The 22,859-nt window shown below is 38.6% G+C and overlaps 1 protein-coding gene across 1 annotated transcript in view; it reads right to left on the minus strand.

Moving 5' to 3' along the window:
• The window catches only part of Slc35f1 (solute carrier family 35 member F1), a 414,651-nt gene that overhangs the window by 80,484 nt on the left and 311,308 nt on the right, over positions 1 to 22,859 (minus strand). The window contains exon 3 of the mRNA XM_034523723.2: positions 1,435 to 1,562. Within this exon, the coding sequence (XP_034379614.1) occupies positions 1,435 to 1,562 (128 nt within the window). The remainder of the gene's footprint in view (positions 1 to 1,434; positions 1,563 to 22,859) is intronic.

Genomic DNA, 22,859 nt, shown 5'->3' on the forward strand with positions numbered 1-22,859 from the left:
TGATGAATAGATGAAGAGAGTATGGGGAGAGATGACTGGAACTGGGGGCATTTGGATGGGGGGTGTGGCAAACCTAGTGGGGCAAAAACTTCCTGAAATCCAAGAGGGTGACTCTCATGAGAACTCCTAGTAATGGGGGATACAGAGTCTGAACTGGCCATTTGTAGCTAGTCAAGGCTTCCAGTCAAGGGACTGTTGAGATTTTGGCTAAGGAGGTCCTATGGAGATCCCTAAATAACCCCGGCTGATGCTTGGGCAACAGGTTGCTCTCTGAAGACTGACAGCCAGACTCCATTGTCAAGGACAACATCCATAAAGCACATTGAAAGTAGAGAGTTTGAGGTAATGCTGGCTTGGAGCCTTCACCCCATGGTGTAAAGGTCGCCTGCAGGCTACAGAAAGAGAAACCTGGACACCAACACAGCCACAAAAACCTGCCACCTACACTCCGTTCTGCCTGCAAGATGTGCTGAGGCATTTGTGGTGCAGAACTTGTAGAAGTGACCAATGTCTGGTTTAATTTGAGCCCCACTCTACAAAAAAGAACTCATGCCCTCCACTGCCTAGAGTTACTGGACTAGTCTCCTAGGACAAGTCTCCAGTAACTGGAGACTTGATAGCCCACAGATCTAGGGAAGAATCAAACACAACTGAAGAAAATCAATGAAATAATTCATAAAGATTTTCTGCTATACTTGTACATCTGTGCTGTGTCTAGTCATCATCAGAGAGGTTTCCTCTTGGAGCAGATGCAGAGACCCACAGCCAGACATTATGCAGAGAGAGTCCAAATTGGAGGTTTCCATTGGGTCCCTTCTCTCAGAATTCGGGGATCCCCAAGGAAGAGGGGGGAGAAAAGACTACAGAAATCAGAGGGGTCAATGATACCAGGAGAACTGGCCCACTGCATCAAACAAGAAGGGCCTGAATGGTTTCCGTGATTCAGAAAAGACAAGCAAAGAGCCTACATAGGTCTGCACGAGGTTCTCCCAGTACAAGTTACAGCTGTTAGCTTGGTATTTTTGCAAGAGTCCTAACAGTGAAAGCAAGTATATCTCTGAATCTTTTGGCCTGTTCTTGAGACTTTCTTCCTTCTATTGAGTTGCCTTGTCCAATCTTGATATGAGCGTTTTCTTATTGAACAGATAAAGGCCTTGACTTATTATATTTCATTTTGTCCCATTTGGCTGTTGTCACGTGCTCTTTTTTGAAGAGGAGGAGTGGATCTGAAAGAGGGAGGAGGTGGGAAAGAGCTAGGAGGAGTGGAGGGAGGGAAAATTGTGGATGAGATGTATTGTACGAGAAAAGAATCTATTTTCAACTAAAAAAATTAAAATTATTAAAAATAGTAAACCCATCATGTAGTATACAGATTTCCAAGAAATTAAACTTGAAGTGGGCTATATCTAGAAAGTTGAGAAGAATCTTTATTACCTGGACACTCGTCAGAGTTGTATACTGGTAAGCCTTGACTACCAGGTAATTAGCTTCTAAGTCTATGAGGCCAAGGATCATATACTTCCACCATCTTCGTCGTAAAATTGCCAGAAGGTTTTCTTCTCCTGTACAAAGAAGAAAAAATGGCTGAAGCATGACATATAACATATTACATATTTAGAATTCTAAAGTACTGTTGCATTATGTACCTACATATGCATTTTTTCACTACATATTCACCCAATATTTTAGTGAGTTAATGTATCAAAGACTTTCATGCATTACTTAAGAAATAGTCTTCATGGTCACTTTCAAGGCTTCAAACTAGTTTCTATACCAGAGTAAGACTGGGTAGGTCATTGTTTACCATGGAGGTTTTACAGATATGTGAAAGAATAATTTAATTGTGTCATTAGAAAAGTGAAAAAAAATGTATGAGAAAGGTTGCATTGCACAAAAACTCAAAGCATGATAAATAAATTTTAAGAGTCTGCTAAAACAAATACAGACCAAAAAAAGCAGCTAATTGGAAATAGTTTTGTGTGTGGCATTAGGTCTGCAGTAAGACTCCACGATGGCATCCAGAAGTTTCTTTTGCTAGACTACCCATGAGTGATCTAGAGACATGTGAGTGATGTATAGAGAGAAAGCTTTAGGATGGAGAAGACTGCCACCCAACCCTTGTCTCTATGCTGTCAATAATTAATTTCATCACCTTATCTTATATTCAAAGCACATGAACAGACTTTAGACACCTTCATTCTTATTGTCATATCTATTCCAGGTTGAAATAAATCTTACTAATCAAAGTAGCCTGGTCATGATTACACACAGCTCTTTGAGTCCATCTTGGAAGTCTTCACAGACAATATTGAGTATTCAGAAGCTCTGAGTGAATAATGATGATATATATGACTTATTACACATAGCAATTTATTTCAAAATATAGATGTTTAATACAAGAAACATTTTATTGTGTTTTGGTTTTAAGGAGGTAAGAATCTAGATGCAACTTAGCCAGGCAAACTATTAGCTCGGGCAAGGTTTCATGTGAAAGACTGAAGAGGAGGGGGCTTCTTAATGGGCAAGCTCCCTCCTCTGGCTGTTGGAAGCTTCACCACAGGGGATTTTTCAGGGTACTGTCTCAAAGTCACAGTGGTGAGCTTTCTTCAGGAAATGGAAAGGGAGATTAGGTTTTATATAACCTCACCCCCAAAGTGACATTTCTACCCTATTCAATTCTCTAGAAACCTAAGTCCAGTTTCACTGAAGGAGGATGATCTTATTAAGTATGTAAATATCAGGTTCCAGGAGCATTGGAGACTCTTTTTGAGGCTACCTGCCATTGGCTTAACCTGTTACTGATGCCCAAGGGCCTATCTCCCTCTGGGATAGACTTGGCGATTTGAAGACCTTATTATTATTATTTTTTTTAATGAGTGGCCTTTCCAAATTCATAGAGACTCGTGAACACTAAGCTTTCAGGTTATCAGAGGCCATAAGAGTATATACATGGCTAGTTGACAACATAGAAAGGTACCTTGGCCTTTGCCACACTTCTTACAGTTGAGGCTCCTATCATGCTAAAACTCCCTCTTAATGGGCTATATATTTTAACATATTACCTCTTATTCATTTAATTTTTATCTATCTATCTATCTATCTATCTATCTATCTATCTATCTATCTATGTATCATCTACCTATCTACCTACCTATTTGCCTACCCCTATTCCCAACCAGCCAATATACAGTTGCTTCTCTGTAGTTTTTTCAGGGTAGTGAGACTTTTTACAAATTGCTTCTTCACTTCATTGAGGATTTGGGGTAGTAGCATTGATGCCTCACTCAAATATGTACCTATTATACTTAACCTCCTGGTATATATAGTCAGTTAAGTGTTTTGAAATGCCTGAAACAAAGAATAGAGAAAAGTGTGAAGATGTCAAGAGGCAGCTGTGTAATGTAAATCACTCTCCTGATTTTGCAATTGAGTCTAAGGCTAGAGAATGTGATCCCAGGGTTGGTCCTCACAGCAGTCATCTGTTCAATGCCCTTGCACAGCACTTTCACCTTGTCTACACATTGTGTAAATCCACACTTACATCAAGATTTATTCTGTAACCTGTGACTCTTAATTGATTGAATAGGCCCTTCATCTATGGAGCTTAAAAAACCCCAAATCCAATGTCTCAGAAATTTTAATTGGTGATTGGCAAGCAAGGGAAGGTCACTATACTAATATTAAAATCTAGCACTTACAGTTTATTAGTGGCCATTCTTAGAGTGACTGGTGCTAAGAATGTAAAAAACACCCAGCTGGAGCATAGAGAAGATTCTTTGGACCAGAGAATGATCTGAACATTTGACCCCAAGTACATTCTTTGTTGTCTGAGTCTTTTTAGGTACTGTTCCCTCTTCTTGGGTACCTGTGGTAGTTTTAATGAGATTGGCCCCCATGCCAATCTGTATTTACATGCCAGCTGATGAGATGTTGAGGAGGGGTTAGGAAATGTGGCCTTGTTGGAGGATGTACATCACTAGGGGTATGTATTAATGTTTTAGAAGCCCATACCAGCCCCAATGTTTGTCTCTTTTACTCTCTGTGTCTGCTGCCTGTGGATCAGGATATAAAGAAGTTGTTAGTTACTGCCCAACAACATGCCTGCCTGAAAGATGCCATGCTATTTTTCATGATAATAATGATAATAATCAATTAACCCTCTAAAACTGTAAGGAAGCTTCCAATTGAATACTTCTTTTGATAAGAGTTGCTTTGGTGACAGTGTCTCTATCCAGCAATAGAACAGTGAGTAGGACACAAGTTGTATCAGAGAGTAGCTTATTGCTGTGACAAACCTGACCATATTGCTTGTTGATAGAATGTGGACTTTGGGACTTTGGACTATAAGCAGCCTTAGTTGGTCATACTAGAAGGAACATGAGCAGTGGTGCAGAGGGCAATATGGGAACCCTGATCAAGAGGTTTTAGAGAGGAAAAATATTAGTAAATAGCCAAGAGACTGATTTTATGATATTTTGGCAAAGAATGTGGCCTCTTTCTGCCCTTGTCCTAAAAACTTGCCAGAGACTAAGTTGAAGATGATGAATTAGTGGTGTTGGCAGAGGAGATTTCAAGATATTTGGTACTGACTGTGCATGTGGCTTTTAGTGATCATTGCTATGCACATCTATAATGAAAACAAATTTTAAAAAAACCTAAACAGGATGAAAAGAAATACAAAATGCAGTTTGAAGAGAAAAAAAAAAAGCACCAGAAAATGTAATCATGGAAGCAAGTCTAGTGCATAAGAAGACAGAAAGTTTAAAGTAAGTGTTCCATTCAAAATGGAACAAAGAGAGTGGACAAGACCCCACCCAGCTAAGCTTTCAACTTGTGAACTTAAATTAAAGGAAAGCTTACGCAGTCATGCAACCATCAACAACAGAAAGCTTAGGCAAATGTGATTGAAAGAAAGGGCTAGTTCCAGTCGAAACTGGCAGCTTCGGCCAGATAGTTCTCTCTTTAGAGTCAAAGATACAAAGAAGTAGAAGAGTATAAAATCTTCCTCTTCAGTTAAATAAAGTCACTAAGGCAAACATGTGGCAGGGGAGTCATTGTATGAAGGCAGAGAGCCACCATTGACTGTTGCTGTAAAGGTAAAGCCTGGATTGATTATATTGAGACCCTAACACATTGGAAATACCAGAGTTGTGAGATACCTGTCAAGGAAATCTGCAGATTAGCTATAGAACCATCCTAAGAGGGAGAAGTGTGATGCTCTCAACAAAGCTGAAAGGAGTTGAAGATACTAAGAGTGCTTTGACATGGGGCATGTAAATGCCTTGCCCTGCTGCTTTTTGGTTTTGTTTTGGTTCAATATTTCATCACTATGCTTTCTCTCCTCTGCTTTGGAATGGTAATGTATATCCTGGACCATTGAATTTTGGAAGTATGTAATTTGCTTTTTATTTTACCAAGTTACAGTTAAGAAATTCCCTTGAGTCTCAGAAAAGACATTGAACTTCTGAAACAGCTTTAGGACTGAAAGACTATGGCGACTCCTGAAGTTGATCTATATGCATTTTCCAATATTTTCTAGCTATAAATATACACGGGGCTGGAATGCAGTGGTTTGAATGAGATTGGTGCTCATTGGCACACATATTTGCATATCAGTTGATGAGATGTCAGAGGAGGATTAGGAGGTGTGGCTTTGTTGGAGAATATATGGCACTGTATAGAGAAAGGGGATTTATTAGGAGGACTTACAGACTGTGGTCAAGCTAAGACAGCAATGACTGACCCTGAATGGAAGTTCCAGGAATCCAGTAGTTGTTTAGTCTATAAGGGTGATCATTTTAGCTGGCCTTTAGTGGTTTCAAAGGTCCACACTAGGCTGATATGATTGCTCTCTCTTTGCCCCCAACCCCTTGCCTGTCCTGTACATTAGGATGCAAAGCTCTCAGCTACTGCTTAGCAGCACATTGCGTGCCTGCTGCCACCCTCCTTGCTATGATAAAACCCAAATGAATGGTCACAGCTGTAAGGAACATTTTCATAATTAGTAATCATTAGAAGCAGAAAGACACATACACCTTTTATCTGGATATTTGACGTGGAAAATAAACCTTTAATTTGAGGCAGGAAGGTCTAACTTTTATTTGGACCACAACTCCTACTGGCAGCATATATAAAGGACCTGAAAAAGAAGATCTCTCTCTCTCTCTCTCTCTCTCTCTCTCTCTCTCTCTCTCTCTCTCTCTCTCTCTCTCTCTCTCTCTCTCTGTCTCTGTCTCCCTGCTTGCTCTCACCCTATCAGGTGCTTTTCTTCAAAGGCACTTCAGCTGTCTTCTTCAGGATTCCAACATGTGCTAAAGACCAACTGAGACAACCAGCTTTGTAGACTGGATAACTGCTAGATTCCTGGACCTTCCATCCAGAGGTGGGCATTGCTATCTTAGCTCAGCCACTGCCTGTAAGTCATTCTAATAGATCCCCTTCCTCTATATAAACAGATTCATTATAGAACTTTTATATAAATTGTTACTCTAGAGAACCCTAACTAATAAACCCTCTGAAACTAAAAGCAAGTCTCAAATCAATAGGTTTTTTTTTTTTTTATAAGAGTTGCCTTGATCATGGTGTTTCTTCAGAGCAATAGAACAATAAATATTATTCCCCAGTCTCCAAATGACCGAGACATACTTTTACCAGGAAGGCTGATACTCTTTCTGCTACTCAGTGGGTTCAGACTCCCTGATATATGCTCTGTTAATAACTGCTCAAGCCACACACAGAACTTATCTTTACTCATCTCTATTACTCACTAGGTTTCCACAATTTGAACAAATTGGTGTTATCTTGGTCTTTATTTTCAGGACTCAATATTCCTTGACAAATAGTCAATAAACAATATATGAATAAAATTTACATTTAGTAATCTCAGAACGGATAAATAATACCAAACATTCTTGTTCCTTCCACTGCAATAGTTTTCTAGTTAAGATTATGACATTGACAAAATTAATTTGGTGAGTATTTGACACATAATACACTAAATAGAGGCCATAAAATTGTTAATGGTGTATTTAACCTCAAAGCAGCAAATCTAAAGTTACAGGTCATTGTCCCTGCTATTTTACATGATGGACAATTGCCAGATTCAGAGCCTACAAGGCACATTTCAATACACATTACCAGAAAATAAGATTATAGTGATGTTGCTAATCCCACTAACCAAGAATACTTCCAAGTCATTCACTATATGGGCTCAGGTGAATGATGAGTTGCTAGTGTGCTGATAACAGTTTCAAGGAAATACACAGTATAGATGTTTCTATAGTGTTTCATTTGATGATTCTGCAAACATTTAACAGATTTGATAATTATCCAAGATGGACAGAGACTGCTTTATTTTTGATTGATCAAAAAAAATTGTAAGCCTTAAAAAAGAGCTCTTGATGATTTATGTACCTGCCTCACAGTGCTGTATAATAGATCTTTAAAATGTTAAAGTAATGGCTATATATTCTTGGAGTCCTGTGCTAAAGGTCCCTCCAAACCTCATGAAGCAGAGCCATTCCTAGGAATACAATACTCTTATAATTGATGAATGTGAGCACTTTAAAATCTCCTCTGGATTTCATTCCTATTAACTGTAAAGGTTAATAAAACCTATGAGCAATGAACAGAATCTTTGGAACCACATTTTGTTATTTAAACAATCTATTTGTTATTGTTTTGTTATCTGTATGATTAAATACAAATAAAAATATTAGATAAGACAGTATTAATGTATTCTTTATCTTGTTTTAACAAAAATTAATGTTTTGTGGTGTTTGCTTCAGATCTTTTTTGAGAAAGTATTACAAATGAAGCTGAAACCCACCCTTTGCCCCAGAAAGGTTCTATTTCAGAGCAGTGATTGCATGAAATTTTCTTAAATATTGCTCAGATTTGGGAATTTTTAAGAATGTTCCACATACCAAACATTCAATTAATGTCACAAGAAAGGGTATTCTTTTTAAAAAAATAAAACTATAGTCTTTAAATGTTTTTGATTAGCTTAAATTTACGAAAAACAGGAGGTTGCTTGGAACTGTGCTCCTGAGCTGTTTCATTAGCCTTTCTTTCAACTCAATAAAATATTATCTACTCTTATGTAAAACTCTGAATACATATGGGATGTAACCTAACGAAACCACCAGACTTGGATTAAAAGTCACACACACACACACACACAAATACACACATACACACACACACACACACACAAATACACACACACAAATACACACACACACACACACACACACACACACACACACACACACCTCACTCCTTGTGACACTTGAAAAAAAATTTTCTGTCTAGAAAAAGTATCTGTAGTTTATCCCCCAGGTTGCTATCCTCATGAAAATATCACTTACAATATAAGATCCTGATCACTAGCTAAAATCTTTAATGATAGGTTTACCAGGAATGGGTTGGGGGTAAATGCTTTGATTTGAAATTATCCAGAGCAATCAGAATGAAACTCTGTATTAATATAAATCTCTCAATTTTCCTGGGGTGAGCATGCTGAGAGGAAAATGTATTTGTCCTTTTTAATGACAAGACTATTTTCCTTTTCTTCATCCCATTTTGTGAAAAGTGCCCCTATTTGCCTTCTGGAGCTATCCTGTAATTGGCTCTGATGTCTCTCGACATTAGGCAGATGAATCTGTCAGTTTTGTGCATTTTGTTTTGAACAAAGAGCTATGTAGCAGCTAATGACACACGATGCAAAGGGAGGAGGCCAAAGCAGGCTTGCCTCTGGATGTCTGCCACTTGCTTCAAAGGACAACATGACATGAGGCACCAGCCTGAACTCTCGAGGGCTGACCTTGAGCTCTGCCACTCGAGCATCTGTCATGGTGGACATATAGGTTAGCCCCAATGTGGGAAATTAACAGGCTCAAGTGTCAGTGGGCCAGATGCCTGGCAAAGCAGTAAGCTGGCTGGATTGTTCTTTCTATGCACCCTCCCATCTCCCATCTCAGATATCCACCAAGGCCACTTCTGTTAACTGTCATTTATTTTCTAGTGAATACAATTGTCAGGTATGGTGTCAGCTGCACCATGTGTTTTTTCGCTTCTTTGCCTGATGCTTCAAAGTCTGGGTTAAAAGCATGGAGTCAGAGACCTCTATGAAAACAGTGGTTGCCACTTACCAGACAGTGTCACCTTGGGAAACTGTGCTCATTTATAAAATGAGGCAAATAGCACTTACTTGAAAATGTTTCTATAAGGTTTAAGTGGGAGAAAATGCATATAACATATACAGTTTCCAGTAAATACTGGGTAAGTGATTGCTTTCTTATTAACAGCCCTGTGAGGAAGATATTTTCAGATCAGAAAACTGGAGTTACAAAAAGTTAGTTTTTCCAAGGTCTATTTCGATCTTTTTTTTTTTTTTTTTTTAATTATAAATGTTTACTTCTCCAAGAATGGTGCTTTTTGTCGACACAGAAAACACAATGAAACAAGTTAGAGATGCTTCACATTATTTTTTCCTGAAATTACATTCAGAAAAAGGCATGTAAGCAATGCAATAATAGTATTCTCTGTCTCTGTCTCTGTCTCTCTCTGTCTCTGTCTCTCTCCTCTCTTTTATGCTTATTTCCAACTGAAAATATTGAGAAAAGTATTTATAGAATTAAATATATATATATATATAAAAGCCTACTGGCAGTAAGTACCATAACACTGAGATTATCATCTTCACATACATTTTTCATTAAAAGAAACAATGGCCTTTGGAGAAATGGCTGCTTATGGATAGGAATGAGGAAATGCAATACACATGCTGAGCCTAGAATATCTTGTCACTTTGTCACACACAAGAGAAAGGGAGCATTCCAAGACTATGATGCTTTATCAAAAGGATTCGGGGACCAACTTGAAGAACCTTTCAGCTGGAAATAATAATGTTTGCAAAAATGCATGATAAATTTGATAAATCTGTGGTTTTTTTATGAATTACAAAACCACCAGGAACAACAGCAGCAACCATCCAAGAGATACTAACAAGGATTTCAGTTAAGCCAAGTCATGGTTTTGAAAATTGGTAGACAGAGTGAAAACCTCAAGTCCTTCCCCCTATTCTTCCCATGATTCTGTGTGAGCTCCACCACTGAGTAACTAAAATTAGGTGAGAGATTCTATGGTGCTATTTTTATGTTTTATGATAATCTTATACCTAAAAAATGAATAAAGTAGAAATTATTAGGACAGAAAAGCTGGATAACTCCCTATGAATAAGTGGAAATAAGCCTTGTTGCTAGCAGTAGTGAGAAAGAAATAATCACGTATTGTGTCTCTTGTTTGTTGGCAAGAACAAAACACCACCTACATGCTTCTATATGCATCTCTACATCTGAACAAGTCTCTGCACTTAAGCATCACTTCAGAAGACATGGGTTAGAGAAACCTGTTAAAGCATATTATGAAGATTCGATCAGCAAAATCTAGATTGCAAGACATGTCATAACCTTTCTGCTTGGTGTTTGCTCTGTTGAATGATATTAACTGAGAGTTTGTTAGAAATGCCGAATCTCATCCCTACCCAAACTGAGAGATTGAAATATGTGTCTTTGATCAAATCCCCAAGAAGGGATTGGTCATATCAGACAAGAATTTTCAGCAAAAACATTGCATTAGAATAAAAGAGAAGTCTTTATGTTGAAAGAACATAAGAAAAATACCAGCTACCTGACACATATGGCCATTGTTTGCAGCCTGATCTGAATAAGCTAAAACATATATATTTGTGAGATAACAGAAAACTTGAACTCTCACCGGTGATTTGGAGTGTATTGATTTTTCAGTGTGATCATGACATTATTGTAATGTTTCAAACTTATGGTCTTTTAGAAATACACACTGAAACAGTTATAGATGGAATGCATGTAGCCTGAAACTCTGCTCATAGGAAAAGGAGTCGTGAGAGTAAGGGTTAGATTAGCCTGGCCATCAGTTGACTTCGTTGTAGTTGAAATGTTGCTGGTGGTGTTCAATATTTCTCTCCATTTCTACTGTAAATTTTCATAATAAGAAAGTTACAAAATAAAAGTATGCTATTATGAAGAGAGGCTGTTGTCAACAGCAGAACACTGGCCAGGACATATGAGTATCAAGAGTGGCTTTATCTTTGTGTTTGTAAACCTCACTCCTTCTTACTATGGCCTTGAATTATAGGAGGCGTTATATGTTTTTTAACAGCTAGAAAATACATAGCTTTCAATTGCATTCTATACATGTCCTTGTTTTAGTCTTGGAGGTCAGGAGGAATATTTGACAACTCTACTGGCACAGGCCTTGACGAGCTTGTAATAGCTAAAAACCTCTTGTTCATTCCCTGCCTCATGTGTGTGTGTGTGTGTGTATGTGTGTGTGTGTGTGTAACTTGCCCTTGTGTGATGGGAAATAGTGTCTTATCCTTGTGCCTTCCTTTATAGGAAGCACTCATCTACATGTGGGCTACAAAAAATTTTTACATGGAATTCTTTGTTCAATGAGTTTCTATAGAAAGTTACCAGAGATTCAAAATACTTCTAGAGTATTGCCTTTTAAACAGCTGGCCCTGCTATCAGGAGACAGGATGCTAGAAATATAGAAGCAGTGGAACAAGGTGGTACCCAGCTTGGTGATAAGAGCTTCAGTGGTTCAAAATGCAACTGTCTATAATAAGAGAGGAAAAGATATCAAGAAGTAAGCTAGTATCCCAAGAACAGTCCTTTGTGTCCTGCAGAAAACACATTGGGGGCATAGACATCCCAAGGGCAGACAGTACATTGATGCTACAAGATATATTACAAGCCTTAATCATACATGCAGGCACAACTGCAGTAGTTAACAATGATGAAATATTTTGGCAGCAAGAACAAAAATAGTAAGACAATTTATAAACTTCTTCACAATATTAAGGAATCAGTTGTCTATAAAATCATATAAATTTGTGTACACTTCATGATTACATCATATTTTTGTCATTTTTTTTCTCCCCAGTTTTGTCTAGTCTGCTATTTAAATTTGGGTGCTATTAAAACTTCCAATTTCTGGGCTCTATCTCAGACATGTCTGGGCTGGGACTCAAGAGCCTGGAGTACTTTTGAAAGCCTCTTGGAGACTATGATGTTACTTGTATTTGATTACATTTTGGCAGTATGGTTTAAACTAATAAATAATCTGGACATGTTTCTGTCTTAGACATTTTCTCTGGAGTTTGCTAATTGTTGGCTGGTAATTGAGAGCTACTAACAAGGTAGCTTTTAGTACAGAAATCCCTGTGACCCCTCTTCTAAGGTGATTGGGACCCCAAGGTGTATTGGGGACCTAAAAACTATCCACAAAGGTATGAGTATTTTCCCTCCAATCTCCCCATTCTTGAAAAAAATTTCCTTACTTTGAACCATAATAAGATTTTCTATAAATTCTCATTATCCTTATGTATTGGCCTATTGATTTGGAATCCTTTTCATACCCTGTCATGTATTTTAAAAATGTTTCAGTGTGTTATGCCTGTAATGAATAGTAGAAAAATGGGTGGGGGGAGGTCCCTGTTTTATATCCCTTTCTGTTACCCATTTATAGAAATACTTCATGTTCTGCTTAACAAATGTTCAGTGATTTGATTACAAACAAATAGTGAGATATATACCATATAGGCAAATCTCATGGGAGCTAAAACTGCATTTCTGTCCATTTCTACTATATTTTTACATCAAGGAATTATGAAACATTTTACCCCACCAATCTTCTCATTTATTTATTATTGTCACTATGACACTGATTCATACTATATGTTGCCAGTGTTTGTCTGTTGAAAGTTGATAATGAGCCATGTTAAAATTCATAGAAGAGCAGACATTCTCAAAGGTCCCTTTTGCAATATAAAGTTTTTTAAATCCTAAAATAAAATATAACAAAGTTACTAACAATGCTTACTAATTGTCATTCTTAAAATCATGAGGGTTTTTTTTTTCAGATATATGCCTATTGATAAGATAGAAAACTTTAGAAATAGGTAAGTATCTGTGGAAGTTAATATTCCCTGATACATTATAGATGGCTTGTAAGTTAATATGTCCAGGGCCTATTAACAGCCCACCTATGGTTCCTAGACTCAGGGTTCACATGGACAGTAATTGGTATGAGATGAAGGTTTTGGGAACTAAAACAGACTTGAATGTATCCCCAGTTGTTGCGAGTTATTCAACAGCTTTTAAAATGATGTTACATTCGTTCCTGTATTTCTTTGGATATAGAGAAAGTTTGGGAGCTTGTATGTCAGTGAAAAGAAAACCTTTTAGATTCTTAATTAATAGTCAAGACAAGAGGAAAGGAAGACTCACAGGCTAAAATTGGGATTTTTAATATGCAGCCAGGAGATGGTTCACACTATTCTCCACAGTAATTCCACTGACCTTTTGTGGTCTCTTCACATATCTTACCTCTTGGGTCTAATTCAAAGACTCAACTTGAAGGACACACACACACACACACCTAATTCAGGCTATTTTTAGATCTGTCTTCAAAGATAGGGGGAAATATGGAGGGTGCTGCAGGGTGGTGGCATTCATCTATCTGAGAAATGGCATCTAGCTGTGGCACTGATGTCTCCTTACAATACATTTGACCTGGCTAGATTTAGCAGTACAATGACATTAAGAGTTCACAGCTTTTGTTTGGTGCATGATACCTACAAACACCTGGGGTAGATTCTCTGTTCTTCTTGCTTTACTATTTTCTGCAGAGAAAGTGTGACTTATCCATGGTCTGGTATAACTGGGTCTAAATCCCCAAAGTACCTTCTTCAGAATACAGATTGGGCCATCTGTCCAGTCTGTGGCTCTGCCATCTGTACCATGCCACGTGCCCTTGAATCTCTAACCTAAGCAGAGAAAAATTAGACTGCCCTTTTGATGTTTCTGTGATGTCTCAAGTATGTGGCTGGAATTGGCAAGCCAACTGGTAGATAAATAATATATCAAGAAAGTTACATTTCCAGGAGAGGAAATTACTTAACTGACCTTGTAGCATCCTATTAGAGTTTAAATTAAGGCTTGTGGGGCTGCTGCTGCTGTATTTTTAAACCTGAGGTCAGAGGAGACAGAAGCAGAAGGATAGTGTCAGCAAGGAGGGATTCAAAGGTTGCGCGTAGATGAACCATGCTCTTTTTCAAGATTGTTTTCTCTATAATAAGATACGCATAATGTTAAAGTTGTCATCTGTGCATTAAGTGTGCGCTTCAGTGACATTAACTATATTTGTACTGTGATGTAGCCATTGCCACTATTGAGCTGAAGTTTTCACCATTTTATTTGAAAGCTTTGCACCTACTGAACAGTCATAGGACATTAAGTGGAAGTAGAACCATCGACTCTGATTATTCTAAGTATCTAACGCGAGCAGAATCATAACTTATCTGTTCTCTTGTACCTGACTGATTTTTCATGCTTTTCAGGTTCATCATACTGGTCATGATGCATCAGAACTTCATTCATTTTCAAAGCTGATATTGGTTACATCAGCTTTATCCAATGATAGGCATTTGGGTGTTTCCACCTTGGGGTATTATAAATAATGCTGCTTATTCAATTAGCTGTCCAAAAGCCCATTTTAACTTTTTGAGGAGATATGTGTGGGAATAGAAATGAAGGCTATAGAGGGTATAGAAATGGCATGCCTATAGGGGGCGTAGAATGCTTACTAGCCTTCCATAGACCCTGAGTCAATTTCTAACACCACATTTGGCATCTTACAACTGCTTATTACTCCAAATTCAAGGAGTTACCCTGCACATACATGCTAATCACACACACACACACACACACACACACACACACACACACACACACACACAAGTGTGTGTGTGCACTATAAGACACTACAACACATTTCTACAAAACAAAGAAATTGAATAATCTTTTATAGTCATGTGAAGAATTGTGAGATTTTCTACAGTTGTTTAAGTTCCTTTTTGGCTTCTCTTTAGCTTGTTTTTGGCTCTTTCAAATAAATGGCTGGAGCACTGACTAACACATGAAAAGTATGCTTGAATCACGTTGGAATCTAATTAAAAGCCACAGTGTGTGAAAACCTAGAGAAACAGTGTCAGAAACCTGGACATCCACTATTTTGGGGGATAAACTGATGTTCTGCAGGACACCTATACATGAATATAAACTGTAACTGCAAGCAGTGCTGCTCTGTGTTCATATTTTGGAACCTTCAAATAAAATTGTAAGAATATTGTAAGAATTCACCTGTAATAAGTATCTTCCTGACAGCTAACAAATACCATCAATTTTTATGATGCCAAATTTGTAAATAAATTATTATTGAATCCTATGACAATATAGTTTGGACATTTCCTGAAAATCTTTGCTTTTCAGGCTTAAAGTAACTTAAAAGTTCCTTGTTAATTTTCTTCAAACTCCGGGGAAGCAAAGAGGGAAGAAACTTACCTTCTTTGATCACATATAACTTTCTTTTGGAAGTAGCAATAATAAAATATGAATTCTAAAATCTACAATAATCTAGAATAAAAAACATGCATATATATACCTCATTTTTTTTTTAAAGATTCCTGAAACAACATGTTCAAAATCCTGGGGGTTGGGGTGAAACTGTGCTATCAAATACACTTTAACAATTGCCATCACCTGCCAAATGAATCTCACTTTTAAGTGACAACGAGAGTCCTTTTCTGGGTGGGTGATGGAGCACATCCTTGCTTTACATTCAGGATACGTTGTATTCATATGGCTCTGTCCATGGTAGCTGTTAAGTCTATTTAGATGTCAGTGCCTGCAATGCTACAGTCATTGAGTAGAAAATGGGAAAGTAGAAACATGCCAACTGGAGCAAAGGCACCACTCTCCATTAACAGAAGTATTAGCTGTATCACACAGCTGTTTATGCTAGCCAAAGTTACTCAAGATAACTCACCTCACCAAGTCTGTAATGTCTCCATTTCAGCCATTTTTCCATTGTGGGAGAAGCTTATTAGAAGGCTTCCTATTGTGACAGGAATTCACATGAAACCACTCATGGCTTCTACCTTCCTGGCTTATCATTGTCTTGTGCCTGTTGCCTAGCAACAAAAGCCTCTTATCTTTGCAGGCTAATTGTTCTTTATGTATAGCTTAGATCACTTCTTGGTCTTTGTTTTAATTTTGAAAAGTTTCAGAAATTCTTTTTTCTTACATGCATTTACACGTTTCCCTTCGTTTTAGTCACAAGAAGGAAATGCACGCACCTTTCTGATCCTCTGTGCATCATCTATCTACCTCAATGCCTTGCAGTCTGACTAAACAAAGAAACTCCTAGATAGCAGAATATGTTCAGATAGCAAAGAGCACAGTGGTTGACAGCTTCTTCCTGGGACTTAGGGACTTGTACCAGCTTCTATTAAGGATACCCAGGACTGTAGCAGGAGTCAGCTCAGGATTCATTTTCCTCCCTGATATTGAGAAAAGGATTCCTGGAGAAAGGTCTCAAGCCATGTAGTTTTGATGAAAAGTACAGAATCAGCCCCAGAAAGCTTATCGTGATTTTTAAGAGAACAGAAATTTAAAAATAAAGCTAGTTTATAAAATGTGGTAAATATGTCTTTGACTCTCTATGCTTCTGCTCCCCTTTCTGTTTTAGTTCTACCCATCCCCTGACTCCCCACAGTGTCCTGGCCTTTTTGTCTCCTTGTAATTTCTTAGCTGTTTTTAGACCTGTTTTTTTTTCCAGAGAAGAATGAAGAACAGAGTGTTGGCAGAGCAGTCAAAGGCCCCGTGCAAACAGAGAATGAACTCAGTGCAGTAAGTTCTAGATTATCCTCTGAGGGTGGCAGCTGAAAAGTTGTGGGCTCAGCTCCACTTTCACTTCAAGAGTTCGTCAGCTGGGTCCACTGCAGAGTCAAATCCACCATTGGTGTCCCAGAAGACTCGAGCTTATGCGGTGCATTCAACATTAAGGCAGAGCCTTAGTTACTCAACACACAGCAACCAAGTTTCTATTAACAATGTAGGTCTTTCAGAGAAATCTCTTAGCAATAGTACTGAAATTCCTCTGGTTTGAGTCTCAACTCCACTATTTTAGTTTCTTTTACTGATGAATCTAGATTTTTTTTCTACAAAAACCAAAACCAAGACATAAACAAAACAAAACAAAATCCTAGACTTTATTTTAAATTCTGTTAAGAGCAGAGGTGTGGTCCTTCAGCATCTCAGAGGGAGGATTCAGTCACCTTCTTCACTTCCCATCCCTGCTACAATCTTTTGCATGTTTTCTACTATATCAGATAACAGGTGCTACTGGCATCTGCAATGGAAACTCACCAGGGAATAATGGTGAGTCTAACTCAGGCTAAACAAAGTTACCCATCTCACCTCTGGGCTATCCCTGAAATGATTATAAGGGTATAGTTTCTATGAGTACTGAACTCACTGTATGCCAGTAGCAATATACACCAGGTAAAAGGTTTCCTTTGTTCTGTATACTATTTTATGCAATGGCTATGCTGTCCACCAAAACAAAAGACAGACATAAGGAGATTTTTTTTTAAGTACCATCACAATTTTATGTGTTCAGGGAAGAGACCTACAATGAATTATTTTTAAGAATGACTAATTCCGTGGTTGTTTAATAGAATACATGGAATTAATTCAATGTTCTTATATCTGTTGAGGTTTGTTTTGTGTCCGAGTATATGGTCAGTTTTTGAGAAGGTACCATGAGGTGTTGAGAAGAGGGTATATTCTTTTGGTTTAGGGTGAAATGATTTTGTCTTGGAACACTTTGGTTTCTCCACCTATGGTAATTGCAAGTTTTGCTGGGTACACAATGCCTATGATACAACCTATAGACCATATGGAGCATGGTCTATAGGAAGGAAGACCAGGTTGTGAATGCTTCAGTCCTGCATTGAGGGGGAATAGAACGATTGCTGGAGATGGAAGGAGAGGGGGCCAAGGGAGGGATAAAGGAGGAGTAAATAAGGGTGGGAGTATCAGAATCTGGAGAAGATGTGAGAGAGGTACAGAGGGTCAGGAAATCAAATAAAAATAGGTATTAGGTGGGATGAGGAACTGAAAATAGCCACTGGAGGGTCCCAGACACCAGAGAAACGTAAGACTTCCAGGACCCAAAGGGAATGACTTTAGATGTAATGGGCAGAAAAGGGGGAGATTGAACCTGTGGAGACCACTTTTAGTAGATAGACAAGGCCCCTGGTCGAGGGATGGGACCACACACCCATCTCAAAGTTTTTTAACCCAGAAGTGTTCCTGTCCAAAGGAGGAATAAGGACAAAAAATGGAACAGAAACTGAAAGAAGGGCCAACTGGGGAATGGCCCCACCTGTGGATGCATCATGTCTGCAGACACCAAACCCAACACTGTTGGTCAGGAGGTGCTTGCAGACAGGAACCAAGTGTGGCCGTTCCTGGGGAGGTCTGGCCAGCAACTGACCAATGCATATGCGGATGCTTGAAGCCAACCATCAGACCGAGCTCAGGGAACTTGGTGGGAGAGCTGGCAGAAGGACTGGAGGAGCAGAGGGGAATTGCAACCCCATTGGAAGAACAACATAGGCTGGCCTGACCACCCAGTTCTCCCAGAGACTAGATCATCAACCAAGGAGTGTACCTAGAGGGATCTCTGGCTCCAGATGCATATATAGCAGAGGATGGCCTTGCCTGACAGCAACAGGAAGGAAGGCCCTTGGTCCCAGGGAGGTTTGATGCCCCAGAGTAGGAGGATGCTGGAGTGGTAGGGCAAGAGAGTGTGGGTGGGTGGGGGAGCACTCTCATGCATGCAAAAGAGAGAAGGAGGGCAAATTTGGGATGGGGGTGGAGGAGGGGTAACAGGGAAGTGCGTTATCATGAGATAGGGGGTTGGTGGAGGGGGTAACCGGGAGGTGGGATATCATTTGAGATGTAAACAAATGGAATTAATAATAATAATAATAATAATAATAATAATAATAATAATGGCATTAAAAAAGAATGACTAATTCCCTCTTAAATCAACAATTACATTCTAATTTGACCTTTTGTATGTGGTGATTTTCCTGCTATGTTTTCAAAGAGTGAAGTGCACCTACATGTAATTCCATTGCAAATGTAATAGTTTCATATCATCAACCTATTAATACATTTTCACAATGAGACATCCTCAAACCCATGAGTTCTTTTTCCCATAGGAAGTTTCAAATTTTAAAATTATAAGATCCTTGATTATATATAATGATTATATGATCATGTCATATCATTTTTGTTCCTTCTTGATGGTACCAAGTACAGGATCATATACATAATAGCAAGTGATGCACTCACTGAGGAATCAATGGATAAATCAAGCATCTCACAGCAAACTTTAAAGAGGACTTTTATTTTGCAAAGGTTAGAAATACAGGGCAGGATCAGCTGTGTCAACACTGCTACCACATAGAATTGGTCACTCAGAGTTTTTTAAAGTCATTTTAAAGAAAGAAGTAAAATCTTAGATCTCGCTCTCTTTTTTTCTCTCTCTCTCTTTCTGTGTGTGTGTGTGTGCGTGTGAAAATTCAAGTCTTCACTTTTTTTACTTCTAATATTTTCCCATTATCATAAGTAATAAAAAATTTGTGAATTGGCTCTCAAGCCAGTTTTTATCTTGTGCATATTTATACATACACATATATACATCTTCACATACAGTGTGGTTTTTTTAGGGTTTTATAAACTTTATAGCTTTGGTACCATGCTATAGATATACATCACTTGGTAACTTTAGGATTTTTTTCACTCATCATTGTTTGTGAGTTATCTGTGTTATATGCAAATAAACTTGGCTCATTTTAAAACATATGCAGCACGGTATTATACATTTTAGTTATCTATTCTTTCCATTGCCAAATTCACAGGTTATTTTCAATTCTTCTTTCATAAACAATACTACAGTAAATATGTCTTGGGGCTTGTGTAAAACTTGCCAGGGTACAAACTTATTGACTTATAGAGTATTTACATTTTTCATATTCCTAGCTACAATCAAACAACTCCCTAAAGTGTCTACAAATTTACAATTTACCAGCAGTAGACAAATTGCCTCCTCTCCATTCTTGCAAACACAAATTAAACACATTCTGTAAAGAAGGTAGTAGTCTATTATCCATTTTATGTTTGATGGCCAAAGCAATCAAATCCAGCAATCCTTAAATAAATGCTAGTGCAGTGCTAATAATTAGAACATCATGTCACTGTTGATTCTGTTTCTTTGATATTAATATTGAAGAATGAACTCTAATTAAGAGCTAAGGAAAGGACGCAGAATTGAGAAGTGATCACTTCAACAGATTGGGAATGGATTGTTATGCATTGCTGAGTTTCAAACAATGATCGGACACATTCCAACTTGCTTTAACTTGTTCTAACAGGTTTACAATAAGTGTGATGGAATATTCCACTTCTGTGTTATCCTTTTCAATAGTTTTGATTTTAACTTTTTATAGACAAAATGCAGGTTAGACTTACTTTTTAATAAGAGTAGTGTTCAAATACTAGGAGATTTTTCCAAAATTAATTGATACCTATATTTTATAGAAAATTAGATTCACTGTTGTCCTAAATGATTTGGAACAGGGCCACTAAGGCAATATGCTGAGCGTATGATGACTTCAACATAAAGCTTTTCACGATTGAAATCAAGAGACACCATCTTTGGTGGTTGTAATTGTGGAAGAAAATGTTAGAAAGTTGGGCAGCTGGATTTGTGGAAATTCAGAAATCCATTCAGGATTTATGGAACATGTACATAGGAAAAACAGATCATCTTTATCCTCGGATGGTAGTACGCAATCATAATCCAGCACTCAAGATTCAGAGGCAGAATGGTAGAGGGTTCATATTCAGTCTCTGCTACATAGTGAGACTCTATCTTTAAAAACAAGGATGAGTGCTTGTTTGAACAAGGGTAGTTCAGTGGGTAATGGTCATTGCTGCTAAGCCCGATGACCCGAGTTTTATTTCTAGAACTGTATAGTAAATAGAACTAGCTTCTACACTCAGTCTTCTGACCTGTACTTGATCATTATGACATATATAACACACACACAAATAAATAAATGTAATCTCTGGGGGGGAGGGGGAGGGAAGTCCTGAGATGTAGCTCTGTAGTATTCCTGGGTTCCATCTCCAGCATTGCAAAGTAAAGATAATCCTTTTAAGACACTGTTGCTAGGACAAATCAAGGCCAGCTGTTTTTGCAGTTTTCATTATTATTATTTTTTTTTTGAGATTAAAGATTCACAAAGGAGGAGACATTGACCCAGCATTGATTCCATTCCTGCTCAGAGCTCCTTGAGTAAACTCATACCAAGAGGCACACACAGGAAACAAGCACATTGTCCTGAGGGGAAAAAGAAGGGGAAATGTAGCTTAAATAGATGCTGAGTGGACAGAAACAATACAGAGGTTGAACCACTGATATCTGATGTCTACCACCTGCCAGGAATGAACAAGGTAGACACAGTTTCTGTGCACCGTGGACTGACACATAATGATATCTAATAGATTATGATGTCTGCCAGAAAAAAAAACAGCCTTCTCCCTTAAATACCTAAAACAGTGACTTATAAACAATTGAACTGATTTCTTCTTATTTTTAAAATTTTAAAGTGTGTGTGTGTGTGTGTGTGTGTGAGAGAGAGAGAGAGAGAGAGAGAGAGAGAGAGAGAGAGAGAGAGATATTTTCTGTATATTGGTGTTTTCCCTGCATGTGTATCTGTGTACCACACAAAGGCAGTGCCCACAGAGACCAGAAGGAGGGTAATGAGATCTACTGGAACTGCAGTTACACACCACTGTTGGCTGCCCATGTCCATGCTGGGTAATGAACCAGTGTCTTCTGTAAGAGCAGCCATTACTCTTAACTGCTGAGGCATCTCTCCAGTCCTTTGAACTGGTTTCTTTCAACCTAAACTCAATTATTCTTTGCCCTACAAAAATATCTTTTTTCTAGCATACTCCCAGGTTAACTGCAGAAAGCCTCAGGCTCAGAACCACCTTTCACTTGTCTCTATTTCCTTACCAATTTTGAATCTGGCTCCTTCTATGCATGTAGAGAGAGGCATTTCCCTAACTGGTTCTGATTATGCCAATAAAGATGGCAGAAGCTAATCACTAGGTGAAAGAAAAAAGGTGGGATTTTGGGTCCCAGGCAGAATTCTGATATAGAATAGCTGATGACTTTAGGGCAATAGATTATTGTGGGGCAGTAGGCTGTGAGAGGCAGCTGGGTAACTGGTCGAGCATGCTTTGAACCCCAGAGACCCTAAAGGGATGGTAGGAGTTAGTGTTGTGCCTGGGACCCCCCCCCCCCAGTTCCTTTCACATAGCCACAGCCCTCTACAGCCCCTCCCAAAGAGAGGTTTGTGGCCATTGGTCACATACCACAGTTAGAGGATATGACTACAGGCCACAGAGCCTCAAGAAATCTCTATATTCATGAGATACCTATAGGTAAGAGGGCGTAGCCAATTAAGCATTCCTTCCCAGACCGTCCTCCTTGCAAAAGGTATTTGGCCTCAGGCAAACCCTGAGAATATGGGGTATAGCTTCATCTACTTTCCTCCATGACCATAAATACCATAGCCTAAGACCATAGACTACCTCTCTTCTTTGAGGCCTGCTGTGGGGAATCGTGGAGAAGGTCTTCAACTATAGAGCCACTGCTGTCTAATCTCCCACAGGCCTCTCTACGTTCCAGCCACGGAGGTCGCCACGGAGGTCGCCAACTCAAGCGAGCTAGCCGAGCCAGCCATGACCCATCCAAGAGTCTCTCTTCCCTGCTGGACGCTGCCAGAGCTCGTCCCCCTAGTTCCTTTGGCTGCGGGTCTATCC

Source organism: Arvicanthis niloticus, chromosome 20 (genome assembly GCF_011762505.2).
Source record: "Arvicanthis niloticus isolate mArvNil1 chromosome 20, mArvNil1.pat.X, whole genome shotgun sequence".
Taxonomy (NCBI): Eukaryota; Metazoa; Chordata; class Mammalia; order Rodentia; family Muridae; genus Arvicanthis; species Arvicanthis niloticus.